The sequence below is a fragment of the Desmodus rotundus genome, chromosome 10, assembly GCF_022682495.2.
Source record: "Desmodus rotundus isolate HL8 chromosome 10, HLdesRot8A.1, whole genome shotgun sequence".
In the NCBI taxonomy this organism is placed as follows: domain Eukaryota; kingdom Metazoa; phylum Chordata; class Mammalia; order Chiroptera; family Phyllostomidae; genus Desmodus; species Desmodus rotundus.
Window position 1 is genome coordinate 67503689 of NC_071396.1, and position 20849 is coordinate 67524537.

The 20849-nt window shown below is 38.6% G+C and overlaps 1 protein-coding gene across 2 annotated transcripts in view; it reads right to left on the bottom strand.

Annotated features, from left to right (window-relative positions):
* Positions 1-20849, bottom strand: part of PTPRM (protein tyrosine phosphatase receptor type M) — a 788021-nt gene that overhangs the window by 454779 nt on the left and 312393 nt on the right. For both annotated transcript variants that reach the window (XM_045187759.2, XM_024580360.4), the window contains exons 4-5: positions 17568-17646; positions 275-390 (exon numbers count right to left, since the gene is read on the bottom strand). In XM_045187759.2, coding sequence (XP_045043694.1) covers positions 275-390; positions 17568-17646 — 195 coding nt within the window. The remainder of the gene's footprint in view (positions 1-274; positions 391-17567; positions 17647-20849) is intronic.

Below are 20849 nucleotides of genomic sequence, written 5' to 3' on the forward strand. Positions count from 1 at the left end.
ATATTGCTCTTAAAGTAATTTGACAGTCAGCTATTCAAAGCAAAATGCCTAAGCAGAAGTACAGGGGAAAAACCAAATTCAAAACAAGGTCTGTAACGAACAATAATGAGGTTATCTAAGAGCTCTCAGTAATCTGGCCACTCAGTAAACAAGGAACCAGGAAAACTGCCCACAGCATCCACCTTCCACTGACCCATGGCCCTGGGCCCCTCCCTGGGGACACACACTCTTCCTACTGGAGTTTCAACAAACTGATGAAAATGAGTTACTGTACCTGCAGCCAGAGCCTGTCGCCTACCATGGTCCGGCCGATGGCACTGCACTGGAAGGTGGCAAACTGGCCGGCATTCACTTCCACATTCTGAATTCGCAGGAAGTGGGGGGTCCTGGCTACATGGAGAAAAACAAAGAAAGATATTAAAAGTGGGGACCTCTACCTAATATGTGTTGTTTTGACTCTATTTGTAATTTCAGGCCTTTCCATTTTGTTTACCTTTGAAGAAAATAATGCTTTTGCTCATCAGGGCTTTAAAGATTTCATTATGACTGTAAAAGAGATCATGGAAGGCTTTGGTGTTCTCTATAAAAGAATAATAAAAAACCAAGTGTTCTGGGACGGAACCAAACAGAAAGAAGATATTTTATTGTTCCTGCTGTGCAAATTATCACAGCTCAGCAGTCTCCTTGTAATAACAGATCTGTATTAATAAAGACTATACTGAAGCCTAATTGATGTTTTGAACAAAAACATATTACATATTTATACTAGCAACATGAAAAGAACAGTAAGAAGTTAAATGATGTTGTCAAGGAAACTTTTTAAGCCAAGTATAGAATTGTGCAAAAATATATATTTCAATACAACTAATTGGTATGCAGCATTACTGGTATAATATTTCCCAGCTACCCAAAATACTATCCCTATAGACAGACTCTGAAATTGTGCTGGGACTGCCATACCATGGCAGTTTTTGCTGACTGCATTTCCAATTCAGGAAGAAAGAACGATTCCAAATGCTGAACAGCATTAAGTCTCGTACATACATTGTCCACAAAGAAAGGTGTTTAAATAAAGGTGAATTCTGAGAAGCACAGACCAGTTTCTGAAGCACATTGAGAACATGTGTCAAGGAACTAGAACGACAGGTCAGGAATTAAATTGTTGGGTAACTTTTACTTTTAGGGAAAAAATTATCTTAACACAGTGATGATAGCGTGAAGAGTAGTAAGGGGTGGGGATAGGAAAGGTTAGGGAGTATAACATGGAGATAACAGGATGATAGTATTTTCTGGGAGTTATGGATAAAGCTGGACAATAACTAGAATGAATATTTTTATGGCATGCCAGCTTTCCCTCACAGCCAACATGTCTTTAGGTCATGTGTAGGCACTTTCAAAGAATGATGCCCAGTTACTGGGTACCCAAAGATGATAAATAAGCACTAATATCAGCCTGTGAAGAACATAGATAATTAGGAATGGAAGTGGGTTACTAACCAAGAACAAAGAAAAAATGAATTTTCATATGAACAACACATAGGAAAACCCCATTACTAATTTGGAGATCACTAATAATTCAGACAATGTATTCTTGATGCTTAGCATGCAAAATACCCCATAGAACTATTAAAAAAGCCGCATAACAATGGGTCACTGTTTGTAATACTAATATACTAATTTAAAACCTTATGAACTATTTTTCACTAACTTAATCAAATTACCCTTGGGCAAGAATAACATGATTCTATGGTTTTTACAGATCTCTGTAAAAAGTCCCTTAATCAAATTTCTTTTCTATTTTCTGTTCTCAAAAAGCTAAAATACCAATTGTTTTTAGAAAAAGAGCATCTTTTAAAAAATATTTTATTTATGCTATTAAAGTTATCCCATTTTTCTTCCTTTGCCACCTTCCACCCAGCCCACCCCCAAATTCCAAAATCAGTCCCCTCACCATTATCCTTGTCTACGGGTCCTTCATATATGTTCTTTGACTGATCCCTTCATCTTCTTTCAGTCAGTCCCCGCCTCCCCCCTCCTGTCTGGCAGTGGTCAGTCTGGTTCATGGTTTTATGTCTCTGGTTCTATTTTGCTCATTAGTTAATTTTTTTCATTAAATTCTTCTTAGAAGTGAGATCATATGGTATTTGTCTTTCACCAACTAGCTTATTTCACTTAGCATAATAGTATCCAGTTCCATCCACGCTGTTGAAAAAGGTAGGATTTCCTTCTTTCTGCTGTGTAGTATTCCATTGTGTAAATGCACAGTTTTTTCATCCACTCATCCACTGATGGGCACTTAGGCTGTTTTCAAATCTTGGCTATCGTATGCTATGAACATGGGATATATAAATGCTTTTGAATTGGTGTTTCAGGATTCTTAGGGTATATTCCCAGGAGTGGAATCGCTGGATCAAAAGGCAGAATAGGCATTTCTCCAAGGAGGAAATACAGAGGGCCCAGAGACATATGAAAAGATGCTCAGCATCACTAGCCATCAGAGAGACGCAAACTAAAACCACAATGAGATATCACATCACACCAGTCAGAATGGCCATCATAAACAAATCAACAAACAACAAGTGCTGGTGAGAATGTGGAGAAAAGGGAGCCCTAGTGCACTGTTGGTGGGAATGCAGACTGGTGCAGCCACTGTGGAAAACAGTATGGAATTTCCTCAAAAAGTAAAACTGGGACATTTCTGAACATTTCTATGCCAGAAACTTTTCCATTGAATAATCACAAGTGTCCTAGGAGGTAGGTATTTTTTCTATTTTACAGATGGGGACAGGGAACTTGTAGGTACTTGGCTAGTAAGTGTCAGAAACAGAGTGTAGATTCTGGTTCACCCAGTTCCACAGCCCACGCGTGGCCCCCAGAGTCACCCTGCCTCAGCGAGGCTCACTACCCAGGTCGGCCACTCCCACACCCTTCAGCCCACTGCCAGTGGCTCCCTGTCTGATGGCTGGGGTTTTAACTTTTTTCAAGGCCCTTTGCAAATGCTATTTCTTCATGAAGCCTCCATGGGTTCTCTTATCTTGTTGGTAGACCTTTCCAGTATCACATATCCTCTGTCTCACATACAGAAGTTCCCCTCATCGGTCAAGGGTACATTCCTAGACACCCAGTGGATTCCTGATACCGTAGACACTACTGAATCGTATGCATTCTATGTTTTTCTTATACATACCTACCTAGGATAAAGTTCAATTTATAAGCTAGGCACAGTAAGATTAACAACAACCATAATAATATAGGATAATTATAACAATATACTGTAATAAGTAAAAGTTTTGTGGATGTGGTCTTTCTCTCTCTCAAAATATGCGATAACTGATCTGATGAGATGGCTGCTAAGTGACTACAGAGCAGCAGGATGTGCAGTGTGGTTACCATGAGCACCCCAGGTGGGGCAGAGGGGAGCTGTGAGAGACTCTGTCGTGCTACTCAGAATGGCACACAATTTAAAACTTATGAATGGTTTATTTCTGGAATTTTCCATTTAATATTTTTGGACCACATTTGACCACAGGTAACTGAAACTGCAGGAAGTAAAACTGTGGATAAGGGGGGACTGCTGTGTTACAGTTCCTGGGGTGACACTCACTGCTGTTTGAATCACTTGCATGTGCAGTCAATAGCACTTGGTATTAACGTCTCTATATAGCCGTCGCTCAGTGTCATAATTCAACTGAATTCATATTATTTAACATCAATAAACTGACACATATATCCATGAAACTTGTTTACAGTTGATCCTTGAACACAGATTTAGGGGTGCTGACCCCTCACTCAGTCAAAAATCCACAGGTTTTTTAGTTATTAAATTCATTGGGGTGACATTGGTTGAAAATCCACTATAGCTTTTTAAAAACTTTTATTTACTTATTTTTAGAGAGGGGGAAGGAAAGGAGAAAGAGAGGGAAACACTGATGTGAGAGAGAAACATTGATCAGTTGCCCTTCTCAGATGCCTCGTCTGGGGACCAAACCCACAACCTAGGCTTGTGTGCTGACTGGGAATCGAACTGGTGACCCTTTGCTCTGCGGGATGATGCCCAACCGAGTCACACTGATCAGGACCACATACAGCTTTTGATTCCCCCATGACTTAACTACTAATAGCCTACTGTTGACAAGAAAGCTTACCAATAATGTAAACAGTGCATTAACACATATTTTGTATGTTATATGTATTATATATATACTCTTACAATAAAGTAAGCTACAGAATAGAAAATATTAAGAAAATCATGAGAAAATACCTTAATAATATTTATTGCATAAAATCTGTGTATAAGTGGACCTGCACGGTTCAAACCCCCACTGTTCAAGGGTCACTGCACTTGCGGTTTCAGTTTCTGTAGAATTCTACTCTCCTGCATCACCTCTGATAAAAATGAGCAAACTTCATTACACAAAAACTTGTGACAACTACTACTGTACACTTACTTACATCACAGATTCCCCAACATTGATAGAAATCATTAAGAATTTGAGGTTTGACTAAGTTAATAGGAGTACATCAGAATCTGAAAAGCTCTTCTTTTGTCCAGGAAATTTATGCAAAATTTAGTATTCTTTTTCTTCTAATTCATCTATAATGAACAATATGTTCATTATAGTACAAATGTCATCAATTGGAAACTTTTTCAAATGTTTCCCCCCATAATTTAAGCACATTACCCCTAGCCACACAGACACTGAACTACAGTATGTATACACCGTTAGAAAAAAAGAAAAAGCGAAACGATGGAAGTGGAAACCCCTGTGTTCACCAGTGCACTTGTGCAAAGGTAGGTTTTAGCTACCTCACGTGAATTCTAAGGAGCTGACTGGAGTGGTGTACGCTCTGCAGTCTTTCAGGACACACACACCTCTCATTGTGACTCCTCAAGGAGCTACTAGGTCCATTTCCTGCCAACCATCCTGAGCCACCAGCGGCCTGCTTCTTAAGGGATATCCCACTTACTATCATAGCTTCCACCCCTCCATGAAAACTGCTCTCCTCATTTCTCATTTCCCAATGATGCTTTCAGAGTGGCTCATTGGCATCCCTTCTCTGTCCCTCAGTTGTGGTCAGAGAGTGATAAATACTACAGGGTACTGTTGTCCTGTGAAGAGCAGGTTTTTTTAAAAGCAGACCTTTCAGTCTAATGAAGGAAAAACCGGGACACAGGGTAAGGGTAGGAGCGAATGGGAGCTGACTTCCAATTTGTGAGATGGACCCAGCCTGCAGAAACTATGGAGAGGCATGTTCCCATAGAGGTAACGAAGGGCTTCCTAACACTTCGACTGGCAGACATGGTATGAGCTAACTAGTGAGGGAGCCTGCTCATGCCTGTGGCGTAGATTATCCCGCACACTCAGCAAACATCTCACCCATGTTGCCCTCTCCTGTCCATCTCACAGTCTCCTAATTCTTCTTGCCTCTTGCTGCAGGTGAAGGTGCATCTCTAACACAGGTGTCTGGGTGTGCGGCCATCTTCATTATAACTTGGGTTAAAGGGATGTCACATCTGAGGCTGCTGTTCTGCAGTTTCACCCCCATTTAGCTAAGCCCAGGTTAAGCCTGTGCTGAAGGGTTGTTGAATATTTTCAGCATCGACTCTAGTATGTCCCTCATAGTTAAGTTACTAAAAATTAAAAATTAAAAGTCTTTTCTAAAAATCTATTGCAAAATCTCCATGTGCTCTTCATGTATGTCTTAGACCTTGACTTCTTACCCTGTACCCCACCTATGCACTCCTTCTCCTTCCTCCTCCCCCCCGCCCCAACTCTCAGGCTGCCATAATTCTCAAAATGCCTCCTGTTTTCCTTATGCGTTACAAATGAGTTCTCTGAACTTCTCTCCACCAGAAGGATCACCAAGGTGCTGTGCAAACAACAGAACTCTGCACCCACCTCTTTTCCTACAGATGTAGATGCGCAAGGATGGTTTTCTTTCCTGTAGTTACCTTTCCTTCCTGCTATTTCAGATTTCCACCCCTCGAAAACCTGCCACACTTTCTGAGGGGCACATGGGAAAAGCTAAAATAACTTAAGTTACTTTGTAACATCAAGAGTAAGCTTCTCATGGACTAAAATCATTGAAAGAAAATGAACTAATTTCTTGAAAATGTTAAGTTCACTGCTTATCAAGTATGTCAGGAGACTTATTTGGGAAGAGCAAAAGCGACTACCCATATAGTTTCTTTTCCTTTAAAAAAAATATTATATGGAAGGTTTCTGAACTGTCTGAGAAATTATTTACTTTCCCCAAAATCTAAATGGCTTCCTGAAACAGCTTACCTAGACTATCTTCATGTACATATTCCTCCTACTGACAGGACTAACATATTAAAAGCTGTCCACGATATTTCAAATCAATTTAATTCCTTTTCCTAAGATTTGTGATTTAAATGATTTTTTCTCTTTGAAAATATTTTCAATAGTAAACATTAAAAATAGACAAGACTTAATTTTTTTAATCCTCATTGAGGATCTGTTCATTGATTGGAGAGAAAGAGGAAGGGGGGGGGGGGAGAGAGAGAGAGAGAGAGAGAGAGAGAGAGAGAGAGAGAGAGAGAGAGAGAGAGAGAGAGAGAGAAATGTTGATCGGTTGCCTCCCGTACATGCCCTGGTCAGGGATTGAACCTACAACCTAGGTCTGTTCCTGCTGACGAGGAATCAAACCCACAGCTTTTGGCTGTATGGGACAACACTCCAGCTGACTGAGCCATCAGGCCAGGGTAACAAGTACTTAATTTTTTAATCATATATAAATTTATTTCTAAGAAGCAACTTCTAAAATATACATGAATTTCTGCACTCTTTTTTTTTTTAATGGAAAGCATCCTAAACCTGTTAACCAGTTGAGATGACACATAGCATGTTGACCTAAAGCTTGGGCCTCTTGAGGGAGGTTGGGAAATTAAAATTTGATGTGTCTAGGCTCAGAGTGAATTCAGAAATATATATTATAATAAAATAATACATATTATTTATTTGCACTAGGTGAGGAGGCAGATAAAAAGCCAAATCCTGAGAACAGCTGAAAATGGGGTAGGAATGGAGGGGAGGGTGAACGTAAAAATAATTCCTAAATTCTTATGGGAACCAAAAAGGAGAGCTTCCCGCACCTGGTAGAACCCTCTCGTGTGGAACTATTATGGGCGGCTGTGTTACTCACAACTGTTTTGAGAGATCTGATGGGAGTGTCTGGCTTTGCAGAGAACCATCAGAGCAATCTTTTGCCATTAAAAAACTTTACATCCTCTAAATTGGTCTATTGATATCTTTTTAATATTTTTGTGGCTACACACCTTTTTAAAAGATTTAACAAGATATTCAGTATTTTCCCTTGTTACATGTTCATTTAATACTGTTTTGAAAATCTGCCTGATGTACATCAATGGTCCTCAATCAGGAGCCGTGTTGCCCCGCAGGGGACATTTGGCTGTGTCTGGAGGTATTTTTGGTTGTCACAACCAGGGTGGGGAAGGCAGGAGCTCCACTGGTATCTAGTGGCCAGAGGCCAGGGATGGTGTTAAACACCCTGCAGAGCACAGGCAGCACCCACGAAAAGGAATCGCCAGGCTCCAGACGTCACCAATGTCAAGGCTGAGCAACCCTGATCTACATCATATGGACATGGAGATGTTTACTGACACATTCCTCTACCGCTGAACACAGAGTTTCTTACACATAATGCCAAGATAAAAGTTTTCATAATTAGATCGTCGGGTAGACTTTTTGTTTTTTCCTTTGGATAAAACTTAGAAAACAAATTACTAAAACAAAAAATACGTATTTTTAAAAGACTTTTGACACAAGTTGCTAAACTGATTTCCTTAAATCATGTAACAATTTGCATGTCTACCAGCAGGGTATATAAGAGGGCTCTTCTCACCACCTGCTCAATAATGTTATGAATTAATTTCTGTAACTGTTTTATTTGTATTTTTATTTATTTTGTGGCGGGAGGACAAACTTTATTGATCCCCCAGCCCTAGTTCTCCTTCTCCTGAGTTTGGCCGAAAGAGGCTGTAACCGTTTTTGGTAAACGTATGAAGTATATACACTCTATCAGCTAAGTTCATGGTAGTAGATAATGTGATTTCAGGATTGTCACTGGTTCTGCTGTCGGTCTGTTCATGCACTGAACGCCTGCCCTGGAGAGACTGCTTCCCAAGGGTCCTGTTTCTAACAACAGCTCCCTGGACCACAAGAGAAAGACACAGCAAAACTCATTTATCAATGTAATTTCCTAACACTTACTGTTTTCAGGGGGGTTGTGTTAGGATGTAACCAGCATTTTTAATTTGGAGGCCAAAGATATGATTGTGTTATAGTCTTTCTGTATTCACCTCATTCTTAATAAAGACATTGCACAGAATGAAAGTTATCACTTTTCCTTTGGACCTTTGATATGGCTTTCTCAAAAAATGCAAATGCATATTCCTTGTACAGTGAGGGTCACGGCCTGAGGCACTTATATCTATGTCCAAACTGTATTTTGGGCCTCCTTTTGTGCAAACGACCAGCTGTTTTGCTTTGGAAAATGGTGTTGCTTAGTTGAGAAAAAACTGCTGGAAAAAAATTATCTGGTTAAGATAAAAAAGCTCTACCTCAAATGGAAACCAGATGAAGGCATACAAACATATTAAGCATAAACACTTATAGAATCAAATTATCCTTTTCAAATGAAAGAGTATTATTTGACCTGAATGGGAGCTGGTAACTCATCCGCCAGGATGAATAAGACAAAGGAGCTGTAGGATTCTATTTTCCAGATCAGTTTCCTTCAAGAATATGAAAGTCAAAATTTCTACTAATGGAATTTTAAGTATTTTTAAAATAAATATTAAAGGCTATATAATCTTTCCAGTTTTAGAATGCCTGGATCCTCCCTGTCTAGCACAGTAAATCCCACAATTGTTTTCAGTTGGGAAGCAGATTAAGACTGACAATGTTTTAAATTTGGATTTTAGCACATGTATGTTCAGCCCCTCACTACCTCTGAATAAAAGCAAAAGTTCCTAAGCCCACACATTAGTGGATTTCCTAAAATTTGTAAAATAGCAATTCAAACAGTACCTATTCAAAGAGTTGGGATAAAGATTACATGAGATGATGTAGGGAAGGCATATGCTATGCCTGGTACTTACCCTAAAAAATATTCATTACTATTTAAAAGAATTGATTTATCACTGGAAACTGGAAAAGATCCCAAGAAAAAGAGCTCTACAGCCAGAAAAGTTTCAATCCCATGCTGAGCTGTATGCTCTGAACCTTGCCAAACTACCTTAATTGTAACACCAGGTAGAGCACTGTTAAGAGTAGAAAATTTCAATCTGTCCCATATTCAAGAAGAAAAGTGCTCTTTCCAAATTTATAGGCCCATTTGTCTCCTGGATACCCTTTCAAAATGCTATGACAGCTTTTTTTTCGAAAATCTGCAGGAATTCTAAAAACTGTCTTCCATGAATTTCAAATAGTTTTTTAGTATACCTCTCCTACTTTCTCTTTTCTGACATATTTTGTTGCTTGTCACTAAGAAAATAGTTTTTCAAACAATAGATGTTTTGAGGTATTAAGTGATCTTAAATCAGCCTTTGATCCCAAAGTCAGGAATTTTCATTGAACAAAATGCAAATCTTTTGCTAAATGTTTCATATTATTGATTCTTCAAAGCCTGCATCAAAACACTGACAACAAAAATCTGAGCCCTGGCCAAGCTGCTCAGCTGGTTAGAGAGTCGTCTGGATACGCCAACATTGTGGTTTCGATCCCCAGTCAGGGCACATACAAGAAACAACCAATGGATGCATAAAGAAGTGGGACAACAAATCTCTCTCAATCAATCCCTCCCCCCGCCACTTCCTCTCTCTCTTTAGAATCAATTACAAAAATCAAAGAACAGTCATTTGTGACATCAAAGTGCAAACTGAAGTGAAACAAAAGAGGGCTGTGTGCTAACTCCTTTTTATTTCCATTTCCATTTTGATGTGATGGCATAGGTTGAAACGAACTGGAGACATGCCCAAATGTCTCCAGAATAAACAGCCAATGTTTCTATTTTGTAGCATATCATCACAAACAAGAAAAACGACTGCTGCCAAAAAACTTTTTTTTTTTAAATTTTAAAATGGACACTGATCAGCTACTCCATTTAATAAATCAATCAATTTTGCTACTTAGGCTTACAATCTACAGCTGACTCATTCTAATAGGCCTGTCAAGATGTAGTGCCAAAAATAATAATAATAATAATAATAATAACAACAACAGGTAATGAGCTCTTAGAATGTGTTAAGGAGTGCTCTAAATTCTTTATTATGCATTAATTCATTTAATCCCTACATTTACCCTGTGAGGAAAGTGTTATTATTATTACCCCATTATGTGAATAAGGGTATGGAGCCAAAAAAGTACAGAAGATTTAAGTTTTGCTCTTAACATGTTTCAGGACAAAAAAATATATTATTTTTTGCTTGAAATTTAAAATGGATCTTAATGGAACAATTTTTCAAGAGGAAAAATAGATTCAACATTTTTATCATAGAAAAATAACTTAGCGACAATATACAAACAAGTTTTATAAGTTACCCGTGTATTAACGAAGAATGATATTTCTTTGGAGAAAAATCCAAGCTTCTACATTTTTTAAATGAAATGTCAGTTCTGAGTCCTATGCATCTCTCAACCAAAGCACATGGATCTATACTTATTCAACAGAACAAATTCATAAAACATTTCTAATTTTTATTTGTCACCATTATTCTTATTTTAGTTACACTGTTTAATGCCTGTAACACAATCTAAATTTGGGAGTAGGCAAGCAATGTTTGGGCATGCAAATAAATGAATGAATAAAAAATTAATTTTGTTTTATAAAATAAAAATTATTTTGAACATTTTAAGTCAACATTTCTTAAATTTTAAGAAACGGCTGACATTTCATATTGCAAACTAGCAATACAGAATAGTTTTGCATTTTGTCCTCACTTTGTATAATATGGCACAAAGGTTTTTTTCAATCCTTTTTATTATATTATGTTTTTTAATTTTTATTACATTTATTGTGGTAACATTGGTTAATAAAATTATATAGGTTTCAGGTGTACATTCTGTAATACATCATCTGTACACTGTATTGTGTGTCCACCACCTCAAATCAAGTCTTCTTTCACCACCATTTTATATTAATATGTTTTTAAATTGGCAGAAAAATAATAAAGTATGATTCTGTATAATCTTTATATTTCAGAATTCAAGGCATCATATATGCAAATAATTTTTTATTTAGTGTGTTATATTACAACATATAAAAAGATTATATACCATAACCAAGTGGGATTCATCCAAGGAATACTGGGTTGATTAAACATCCCCAAATCAATCAATATAATATGCCTCACCAATAGAATAAAAGACAAAACCATGTGATACTCCAATAGATGATGGTATTCAGGATACACTACCCCCAAATATGGCACCTTGGTATACTGAACATTTTAAGCTGAAGGTGTTTGAGTAAAATAGAAGCAAAAAGGTCACTCTGACCTTCCCCTACCCTTCTCTCCTGAAACAAGCTATAAAACTCTCAGTGGAAAAGTGTTCTTCCTTATCTCCAAAGACAAACGGACTAGGAAAAGAGTCTAAACAGGCATGCCTTGTCCGGTTTCCTTCAGTTTACTACACTTACCTCATATTTTTTAACCTATCATATTTCTCCTTGACTCTCCACTTTTCATCAAACCTAGCATAAAAATACTCAGGTGTAATTGTCTCTTCAGGTCTTCATTCCATAGTAAGGCTCCAGAATCATGAAAATGGTATATTAAATAAATTTGCATGTTTATTCTTCTGTTAATCTGTTTTTGTCAATTTAATTTTCATACCTAGCCAGGGACCCTAAGAGGGTTGAGGAAAACTTTTTCCTCTCTTACATATGCAGTTTTGAGGGTACAAGCTGTGTGTTTTTTTGCTAAGGAAAATAAGTTTTCTAAAATCCAATACTTTCTCATGATAAACAAAACAAAATAACAAGAACAAAAAACACAACCATGGGAAAAAAAAAAGAGAATGTCCTTCCTGATAATGAGCATCTACAAATAATCCAAACCCACAGCTAACAACACACTTAACAGTAAAAGATTGGAAGGTTTCCTCCTAAGATCAAGAACAAGACAGGGATATTTATTCTTTCCACTTCTACTTAGGATTATACTAGAGATTCTAGCCATAGCAATTAGGCGAGAAAAAGAATAAAAGACACTTGGATTGAAAAAATAGAATGTAAGACTATCTCTCCTTGAAGATGAGAAGGTCTTATATATAGAAATTCCTAAGGATCCACAAAAAACAATTAGATTACATAATAATCTAATCTAAGTTCAACAAGATCTCAGGATATACGATCAATATAAAAAATAAATTGTATTTCTACACATTTGCAATAAACAATCCAAAAATGAAATTAAGAAAACATTTCCATTTATAATAGTGTCAAAATAAACTACTTAGAAATAAATTTAAGAAAAACAGTACACAACCTGTACCCTGAAAACTAGATATTTTTAAAAGACCACAATAAAAGGAAAGACAGTCCATGTTCATGGATAAGAACAGCTACTATTTTTAATTCTGGGCTCTCTGTTCTGTTCCATTGATCTATGTGTCTTTAATTATGCCAGGACCAGACTGGTTTGATTACTGTGGACTTGTAATATAGTTTGATGTCAGGTATGGTAATCCCTCCTACTTAGTTCTTTCTCAAAATTGCTGCAGCTATTTGGGGTCGTTTATAGTTCCATATACATTTTTGAAATGTTTGTTCTATATCTGTGAAATATGTCATTGGTATTTTAATAGAGATAGTACATTGTTGGTGGGAATGCAGACTGGTACAACCATTGTGGAATACAGTATGGAATTTCCTCAAAAAAGTAAAAATGGAACCGCCTTTTGATCCAGTAATTCCACTACTAGGACTATAACCTAAGAGTCCTGAAACACTAATTCAAAAGAACATATGCACCCTAATGTTCATAGCAGCACAATTTACAACAGCCAAGTGTTGGAAGTGGCCTAGGTGCCCATCAGTAAATGAGTGGATCAAAAAACTGTGGTACATCGCTTCTTGGCCTTTTGGCCAAGAATATGAAGAAACTGGAACCCTCATACTCTGCTCTTCAGAATGTAAAAGGGTACAGGTGATTTGAAAAGCAATATGCATTTCCTTAAAATCCTGAACACAAAAGTTACCAGGTGATCTCTTCGTGACCCCCAACCCCTTCCCCCCCACGATCTGTCAGTCTGTTCCATGTATTCATGTCTCTGGTTTTACTTTGCTCACGGGTTTATTTTGTTAATTAGATTGCACATATGAGTGGGATCATATGGTATTGTCTTTTTTGGACTGGCTTTTTTGGCTTAGCACAATAATCTCCAAGTATGCATATATGCATAGCCCATGCACACAGACAACAATGTGGTAAAAGCCAAGGGGGTGGGGGCAAAGTGGAAGGAAATAGGGGATATCTGTAGTAGTGTCTACAGTAAAATAAACAAATAAATAAAGGGACTTCAAAGTTTTTTTTTAAAAAGTTACCAGGTAACCCAGTAATTCTATTCCTAAGTATACAAAAGAGAACTAAGAACCAATGTCACGCAAAAGCCTGCACATAAATGCTCGTAGCAGCATTATTTATAATAGCAAAAAGTTGGAAACAACTGGAATGACAATCAATTCATAAATGAATAAATAAAAGGTGGTATATCATACAAAAGAATATTGCCCAGCTTTGAGAAAGAATGATGTACTGACACGCTCCATAGCATGGATGAAACATGAAATGTTATGTAAATGAAAGCAGACAGATAAAGGGGCCGCATATTGTCTGACTGCACTTACATGAAACAGGAGGACAGACAGAAGTAGATTGGTGGTTGGCTCGGGCTGGGGGTGGGGCCAGGGGAAGGGGAGAATGACTGTTAATGGGTATCGGGGTTCTTTTTGGGTGATGAAAATGTTCAAAAATTGATCATGGGACTGGTTACACAACTCTGCAAATATACTAAAAACCACTAAATAGATTACTTTAAATTAGTAAATTGTATGATATATGAATTACATCTCAATAAACCTGTTAAAATTTTGAATGGCTTATAAGACAAAAATATATATATCAGCACCACAAGGTAACAATAGGAATACCCATATATTTATAGTTTATAACCTACTTAAAAATAGGAAACAGCATTATGAAGCTGATAAAATGCTTCTTCAGTTTCTCCTACCAGGATTATTGACCCAAATTCAAAACATATTTTTAGTGTGCATACCAAACACGAAGATTATCTGTGTTCTTAGAAGTGGTCTGAAGCCAGAGAGCTGCTGTTTGCAGGGCTATTTCTACATTTCCAAGCTGATCCTGCATCTGTCACTAGACTAAAATCAATTTAATGAGCGACATATTCATAACAGAACAGCTACTTTTAAAAAAATGTTGTAATGTTTACTCATAAACCTATATGGATCTAAACAGGAGTCCTTAGAGTGAAATAAATAAAGTTCAGCAGTTTGTACCTTCTGAAAAGGAAAGTTTTGGATATGAAATAGGATTATTATTTATAAACCTTGATAGGAAATCTCTTAAAATATTACCTATAAAGTATTCCATTTAATGACCGAACTATTGCCTTCTTTAAAATCTTTATTTGCATGTTTTCCCCATAAACTTAGAGATTGTAAAAAAAAATAACTACAGAAGGGCTATCATGAAAGCCATTTTAAGCTCACAGTTCAAAATGCTATTGTAGAGTATTTCACCTCGGTACAGAGCCTGTTTTGCAATTCTGTGTCTCCTAACAGCAGTGTGCAAACCCAATTAGGTATTAGCACCAGTATTCTCCAAAGGAGAGATCATAAACACCTTTGTATGAACATAAGCAGCTGGGCTTGGAAGGAATGAACAAAACTGCAGGAGACGCATTTCAGGAAGGCTCTGATAGAAGGGCAGGGATTAAATCTTTTCACATGACTGAAGGGAGAGACTCAAACCCTACAGAATGGGAGAGGCTACACTTAGGAGTTATTTTGTTGGCCAGCGGCCAGATGTAGAAGGAACTCAGGATACATCATCAAAAAGACCGGTGCAAACTTGACCTTGGCTACTGCATCTGCACCCTGGGCAGCAATAACACCTGCCTTGTGGCTAGATTTGCTCTGAGAAACAGGGAGCACTCAGCACATAGTAGGCACTCACTATTACCGTCTTGGATTTTTATTTCCTGGGAAGAGGTGAGTCAGAGGCAATGTTTTTGCACATCAGAACACCTCATGTGTTGTTCTCTAAGCCCAAGGCTATTACTCTGAGGATTTGGCCATCAACTCAGGTAATTACGAGCAACTAAATTTGCCCTGGTGTTTTAATTTCGTACAGCACTGTTTATTTTCTTTTTAAAAAAGGCAGGGGGGGCAGAGATTCTTCTTGAACTCACTGGTCGTGGTGACACAAGAAAAGGCAAATGCAATGTGCTACAGAAGTAACGTCTGCTACAGCAACGAGCAAGATGCTTTCTGTGCTTGAACTTCAGTGATGTAACCAGGCGAAGGTCAGTCAGAGAGAGCAAACCCCTGTGGATGGAATCAGCTGACGACCATGATACCCACACTAGATGACAACCACACAGGGCTTCTCAGTAACTGGTACGAGGAATGGTCTCAGGATCTAGTCAATCCGTGCAGGAAAAGCAGTGCTTATATTTCTAATACCATTTAGATATAATCTCTCTTTTGTGAATTTGGGTTGGACCATCATCAGAGATTCGGGGATATATGGACTAGCCAGTTTCTCTTTAATGCCAGGGACCCTAAAAATAAAGTAAGCTTCTATCTCTCAGCTGGTCAAAGACTTAAAGTCTGACAACATCAATTTTGAGCAAGGATATTGGGAAAATAAAGTTTCCATTCATTGCTGGTGGGACTATAACTGGCTCAGACACTTTTCTTAGCAATTTTGCAGCATCTAGTAAAACTAAAACTGCTTCTGCCCTACACCCCAGCCATTCTGCTTCTAAGAACACACCCTGCTCTCACCCACGGCACCCAGACATGCACACGTGGATGTTCGCTGCAGCAGTGTTGGTCGTGGAGAAAAACTGGGGGGAAACAAATGTTTGTAGAAGAATAAAAAAATAAAATGTAGTACATTCACATGATAGAATATCAGAGATTAATCTAAAACATGTAATGCCAAATGGGGGGAAAAGAATACAGAGTAATTTGTACAGTTGGATACCATTCACTGGAATTTACAAAAGGTAAACAGAACTTTCTTTCTTTTTACGAATACATAGTGGTTGTGAGAGACACAGTGCGTGTGCACGCATGCACACACGTGCGCACATGCAGCTTGCTGGTTGCTCAGCTCTCAAACCTCTGTTCTGGGACTGGGAAATTCCCCCCTGTATGTTTCTTGGTAGATGCTAGGCATGGCTCCCATGACAGAAGCTCTGAAAGCCATAGTTTCTGTTTCTAGATCACCGCAGGAGGATGAGCACATGATTTAGCTTGTCTGCCCTGACATTCCCACTAAGGATTTTGTGCCAAAGACTGAGGGTGAAAAGGCACAGAGACAGTGACAAATGTTCAGGCAGGTGGCAAGGGACACTCTCCAAAGGTCAGGGGGCCAGGAGAGCAGGCTGAAGCACCCCTGTCCTCGTGGGCGGCTATCTGGCATATAGGTCACCACGGTTGTACCTGCAGAGCCTCCCTCCAGTTCCTGCCCATTATCTGAGCGTAGATCACCAATGTTCCCAGTGATATTTTTGCCATCCAACTCCCTGTCAATGCAAAGCTTTTCTGCTAAAATCAGCCACATCTGTTTCTGCTGCTTGTGGAGTAGAAACCTTCCAGACAGAGAAGGGCAGCAGCAAGCTCACTGCTGTGGTGGCCCCTGGGGACGTGAGGGAGAAACAGGACTGGCAGTCTGCAACATTTTACTGATTTAAGGACATGAGTTCGGGTGCAAATATAACAAACTATTAATAATTGTTCATTCATATGGGGTGGTAAAAACAATAGTGTGTGTTATCACTCATTGGACCTTCTTTTAAAGAACTAACTTGTAAAAGCTGAAGAGCAGGCCATTGCTGGGGTCCCCAGGTGGTTTAGGTCGATTTCCCACATTCACCAGGTCCCAGGCCTGTTTAGGCTATGTTTGGAACTATGCCAGAATCATACTAGAATTAGGACAAAAATGCACAGATTCTCAACGTTCAAAGTATGCTACTATTCAAAAAAGGAAATCCAAAAATCTTCGTAAGGGTGTTTGAACATACAAAGTATTCTAGTAGTCTGTGTTCCTGACTTTCATTCTAAAGACACTGAGATACATTTGATGACATCCACATAGAATACATGTTTCTGGGCTTCTGGGCTGGCAAAGCAAGACCTTGGGACTGGTCAGGGAACTCTCTCAGCAGGACTACTGCTCCCAGGTTATTGCGCCTTCTCTTAGTCTGTAATGTAAGCATTCCCCCAACAATGTACCCGAATGTTTAAAAGTTAAGACAACTTACTACATGGATGTCCTAACACCTTCACTTCATCAATAGCAAGGTAGCCTTGATGTCCAGAAGTTATTACTTCAAAAATCACCTGGAAAATTAAGAAAAAAAATTATATTATTCACTTATTTTGTCACACTTTTACCAAATGTCTCCAAAAGAGAGATAGGTAGTTTCACTCATTCATTCATGTTTCCAACAAACATTAAGGGAACACCTAATATCTTCCAGACAATGCTCTAGGTTCTAAGATTACCAAGATAAATAAGACCCACACCCAGTTTTCAGGGGGGTAAATGTGAACGGGGGGGTCAGACAGTACCCCACCTGAAGAACCCAGCCAGTAAGGAGGGAATACCAAGGTTTAGAGCTGATTATTGGCAGACATAGGCTTAAAGTCATTACTGCAGACTTCCAGATCACATACTTTCTGGTCAACTCCTTTGAGTGGATTCTATGACCAGATGCTCTGACCAGGCTGTAGAGGCTCTACTCACAGGGAAGATTCCAGAAAAGACACTGTTATTAATAATATAGAGAAAAGGCAATGTTAACTGAAGTTCAGATGGCAGAGGAGAACGATATACAAATCTCTGCAGTGGTGAAATCAGGTGGACTGTAGCAACTGCTTGACTGTGGGAAAAGCTGGCCAAGAGAAGAGGGGCAACATGCTCTGGGGATCTTAGAATGAATGGCATTTTTGGGATGGTGGAGCGATTTCAGAGAAACTGAGGCTAAAGGAGAAAAAAGTAAGAAGGTAGCAATTTTCTGAACATGACTATCTAAAGGTGTTCGCTGTTAGGCTACTAGTAAAAAAGTCCATATGACATTATTTTAACCCCCATACGCGCACAGAAGAAAACCACGTCACTGGGAAGACCATGGCCCATGCAATATGAACGTGGTGAGTCTTAAAATATGACCCAGCAATTGCACTCCCGGAGAAATGGAATTTTCATTCACATAAAACCTGCACACAGATGTTTACAGGAGTTTTATTCATAAGAGTCCTAAACTGGAAGCAGCCAGGATGTCACCCAAATGGAAAATGATTAAACAGACTGTGGCACATCCGTAGCATGGAACACTACTCAGCAATGAAAGGAACTACTGATATACCCAAACACTTGGATGAATCTCCGGAGAATTATGCTGAATGAAAAAGCCAATCATAAAAGATTACATACTATATGATTCCATTTGTGTAACATCATGTAACGTCAACATTTTAGAAAGGAAGGACGGATCAGTGATGGCTAGGGGCGAGGGATGGAGGGAGAAAGTACAGGTGGGACATGAGAACAAAAGAACGAATCAGACCATCTTCATGATGTTGGAAGATCTTCACTGTGGTGGTGGTTACATACCCACTCAGTAATAAGATTGTACAGTTCACATCAGCATGGCTCACAATAGATAAAACATGGGAACAGCCGAGTGTCCATCAGAGGATAATGAATAAGGAAAATATGGTACATACATACAATGGGATATTGTTCAGTTTTAAAAAAAGAAGGAAATTCTGACACACGCTGCAACATGAATGAATCTTGAGGACATTATGCTGAGTGAAATAAGCCAGTCACAGAAGGGCAATTACTGTATGATCCCATTTATATGAGGGACCCAGAGAAGTCAAATTCATAAACACAAAAATAGAATGGTGTTTGCCAGGAACTAAGGGAAAGGGGGAGCAGGACGTTACCATTTAATGGGGTGCAGAGCTTCAGTTTATAAGATGAAAAGAGTTGTGGAGAAGGATGGTGGCAATGGTTGCACGACATTGTGCATGAATGTATTTAATACAACTTAAAAATAATTAACATATTTTATGTTATTTGTATTCTACCACAAAAAAAGAGTGAAAACAAGTGTATAAAACTAAATACGCACACATGGGCATGTACAAATACAGGCAAAACTGGAGAAATTTGAAAAAGTTCTGTAGATTTCAACACTGTCAGTATTTCTGGTTGTGATATTACACGCATTAAGTTAGCATATTGTTACCATTATAGGAAACCGGGCAAAAGTATACATGGGAACCTATCCCATTGTACCAGACTCCACGATTATCTGCATAAAAAGTGCAATTTAAAAAATAACTATAAGCTACTACTTACATAATATGTTATATACACCAGACAGTTACCACACCATTATTTTATTTATTAGTTCATGCAAAAATCCTCCAGCGATTAACTATTTCAAGAACAAAGAGATTTAAATACAAATAATTAATTGTTCAAGAACATGCAGTGAGTGTATTGTAGATATAACTTTAAAACCCAATCTTTCTGATTCCAAATTTCATGGTGTTTTTGCTAGTATTTGTTGACTGAACAAACACGTCAATCCTAGCACTATTTGTTCGTGCAGCAGATGAAGAGTTAGAGAAAGCAATCAGCAGAGCCACAAATGGAAGGGCTCCAGTGGCCTCCTAGATGAGAAGTCACTGCAGATACACCTGTTAGACTGGATGACACCGTGCCACAATATATCCACACTGAAATACAAAACACACTAGAAGACAACCAGTGGGAGAACCGAAATAAAACTCTGTCCTGTTCATAAATTTAGTATCCATTTTTTCACAGATGATACCCAGAAAGAAAGACATGCAGGGGTATTCCTAATGTGAGATATTCCTACAAATTTATTTAGTCTATAAGAGGACAGCTGTGGGGACAAACAGCTGATGAACACTGAGAGCAGCAGAGAGTAAAAACTTTCTGAAAACAGGGCCCTCTGGAAACAGTCACAGGCTGCCTGGACGGGGTCGGCAACAGCAGGCAGTGCAGGAACAGGCCCGCTGGTAGTGTCCGAATGGCCACTTCGCAGAACTGATGTCCACGACTACCAGCTACCCAAGAACAGCATCGCCCTGGTCATGAAAAAGGTATTTTGAAAGCTGAACCAGGAAACATTTACCCATCATTCCTTCCTCTCAACTTTCTTCCTTTCATTCTTCCCACCCTCCCTCCCATTCATTCATTCAAACCATGGCTCCACCAAGTATCATCCCCATTCTAGGCACTGAGACAAGCACTTGGAATGGATCATAAACAGAACAGATGAAGACCCCTTTCCCCATTGAAGTTGTCCTTCTTACAGAAAGTTATATTTTTACTTTATCAACTATAAGGGCTGAAGCTTCTCATAAAAATGGAATAATCTTTATAGTGTACATGTAAACATGCTCTTGTGGATCTATTTTTGAAGCTGATATGTGTACATTTAATGAACATTATTTTATTTAAACCAGCATGGGCCATGGCCCTACCAAAGAAACAG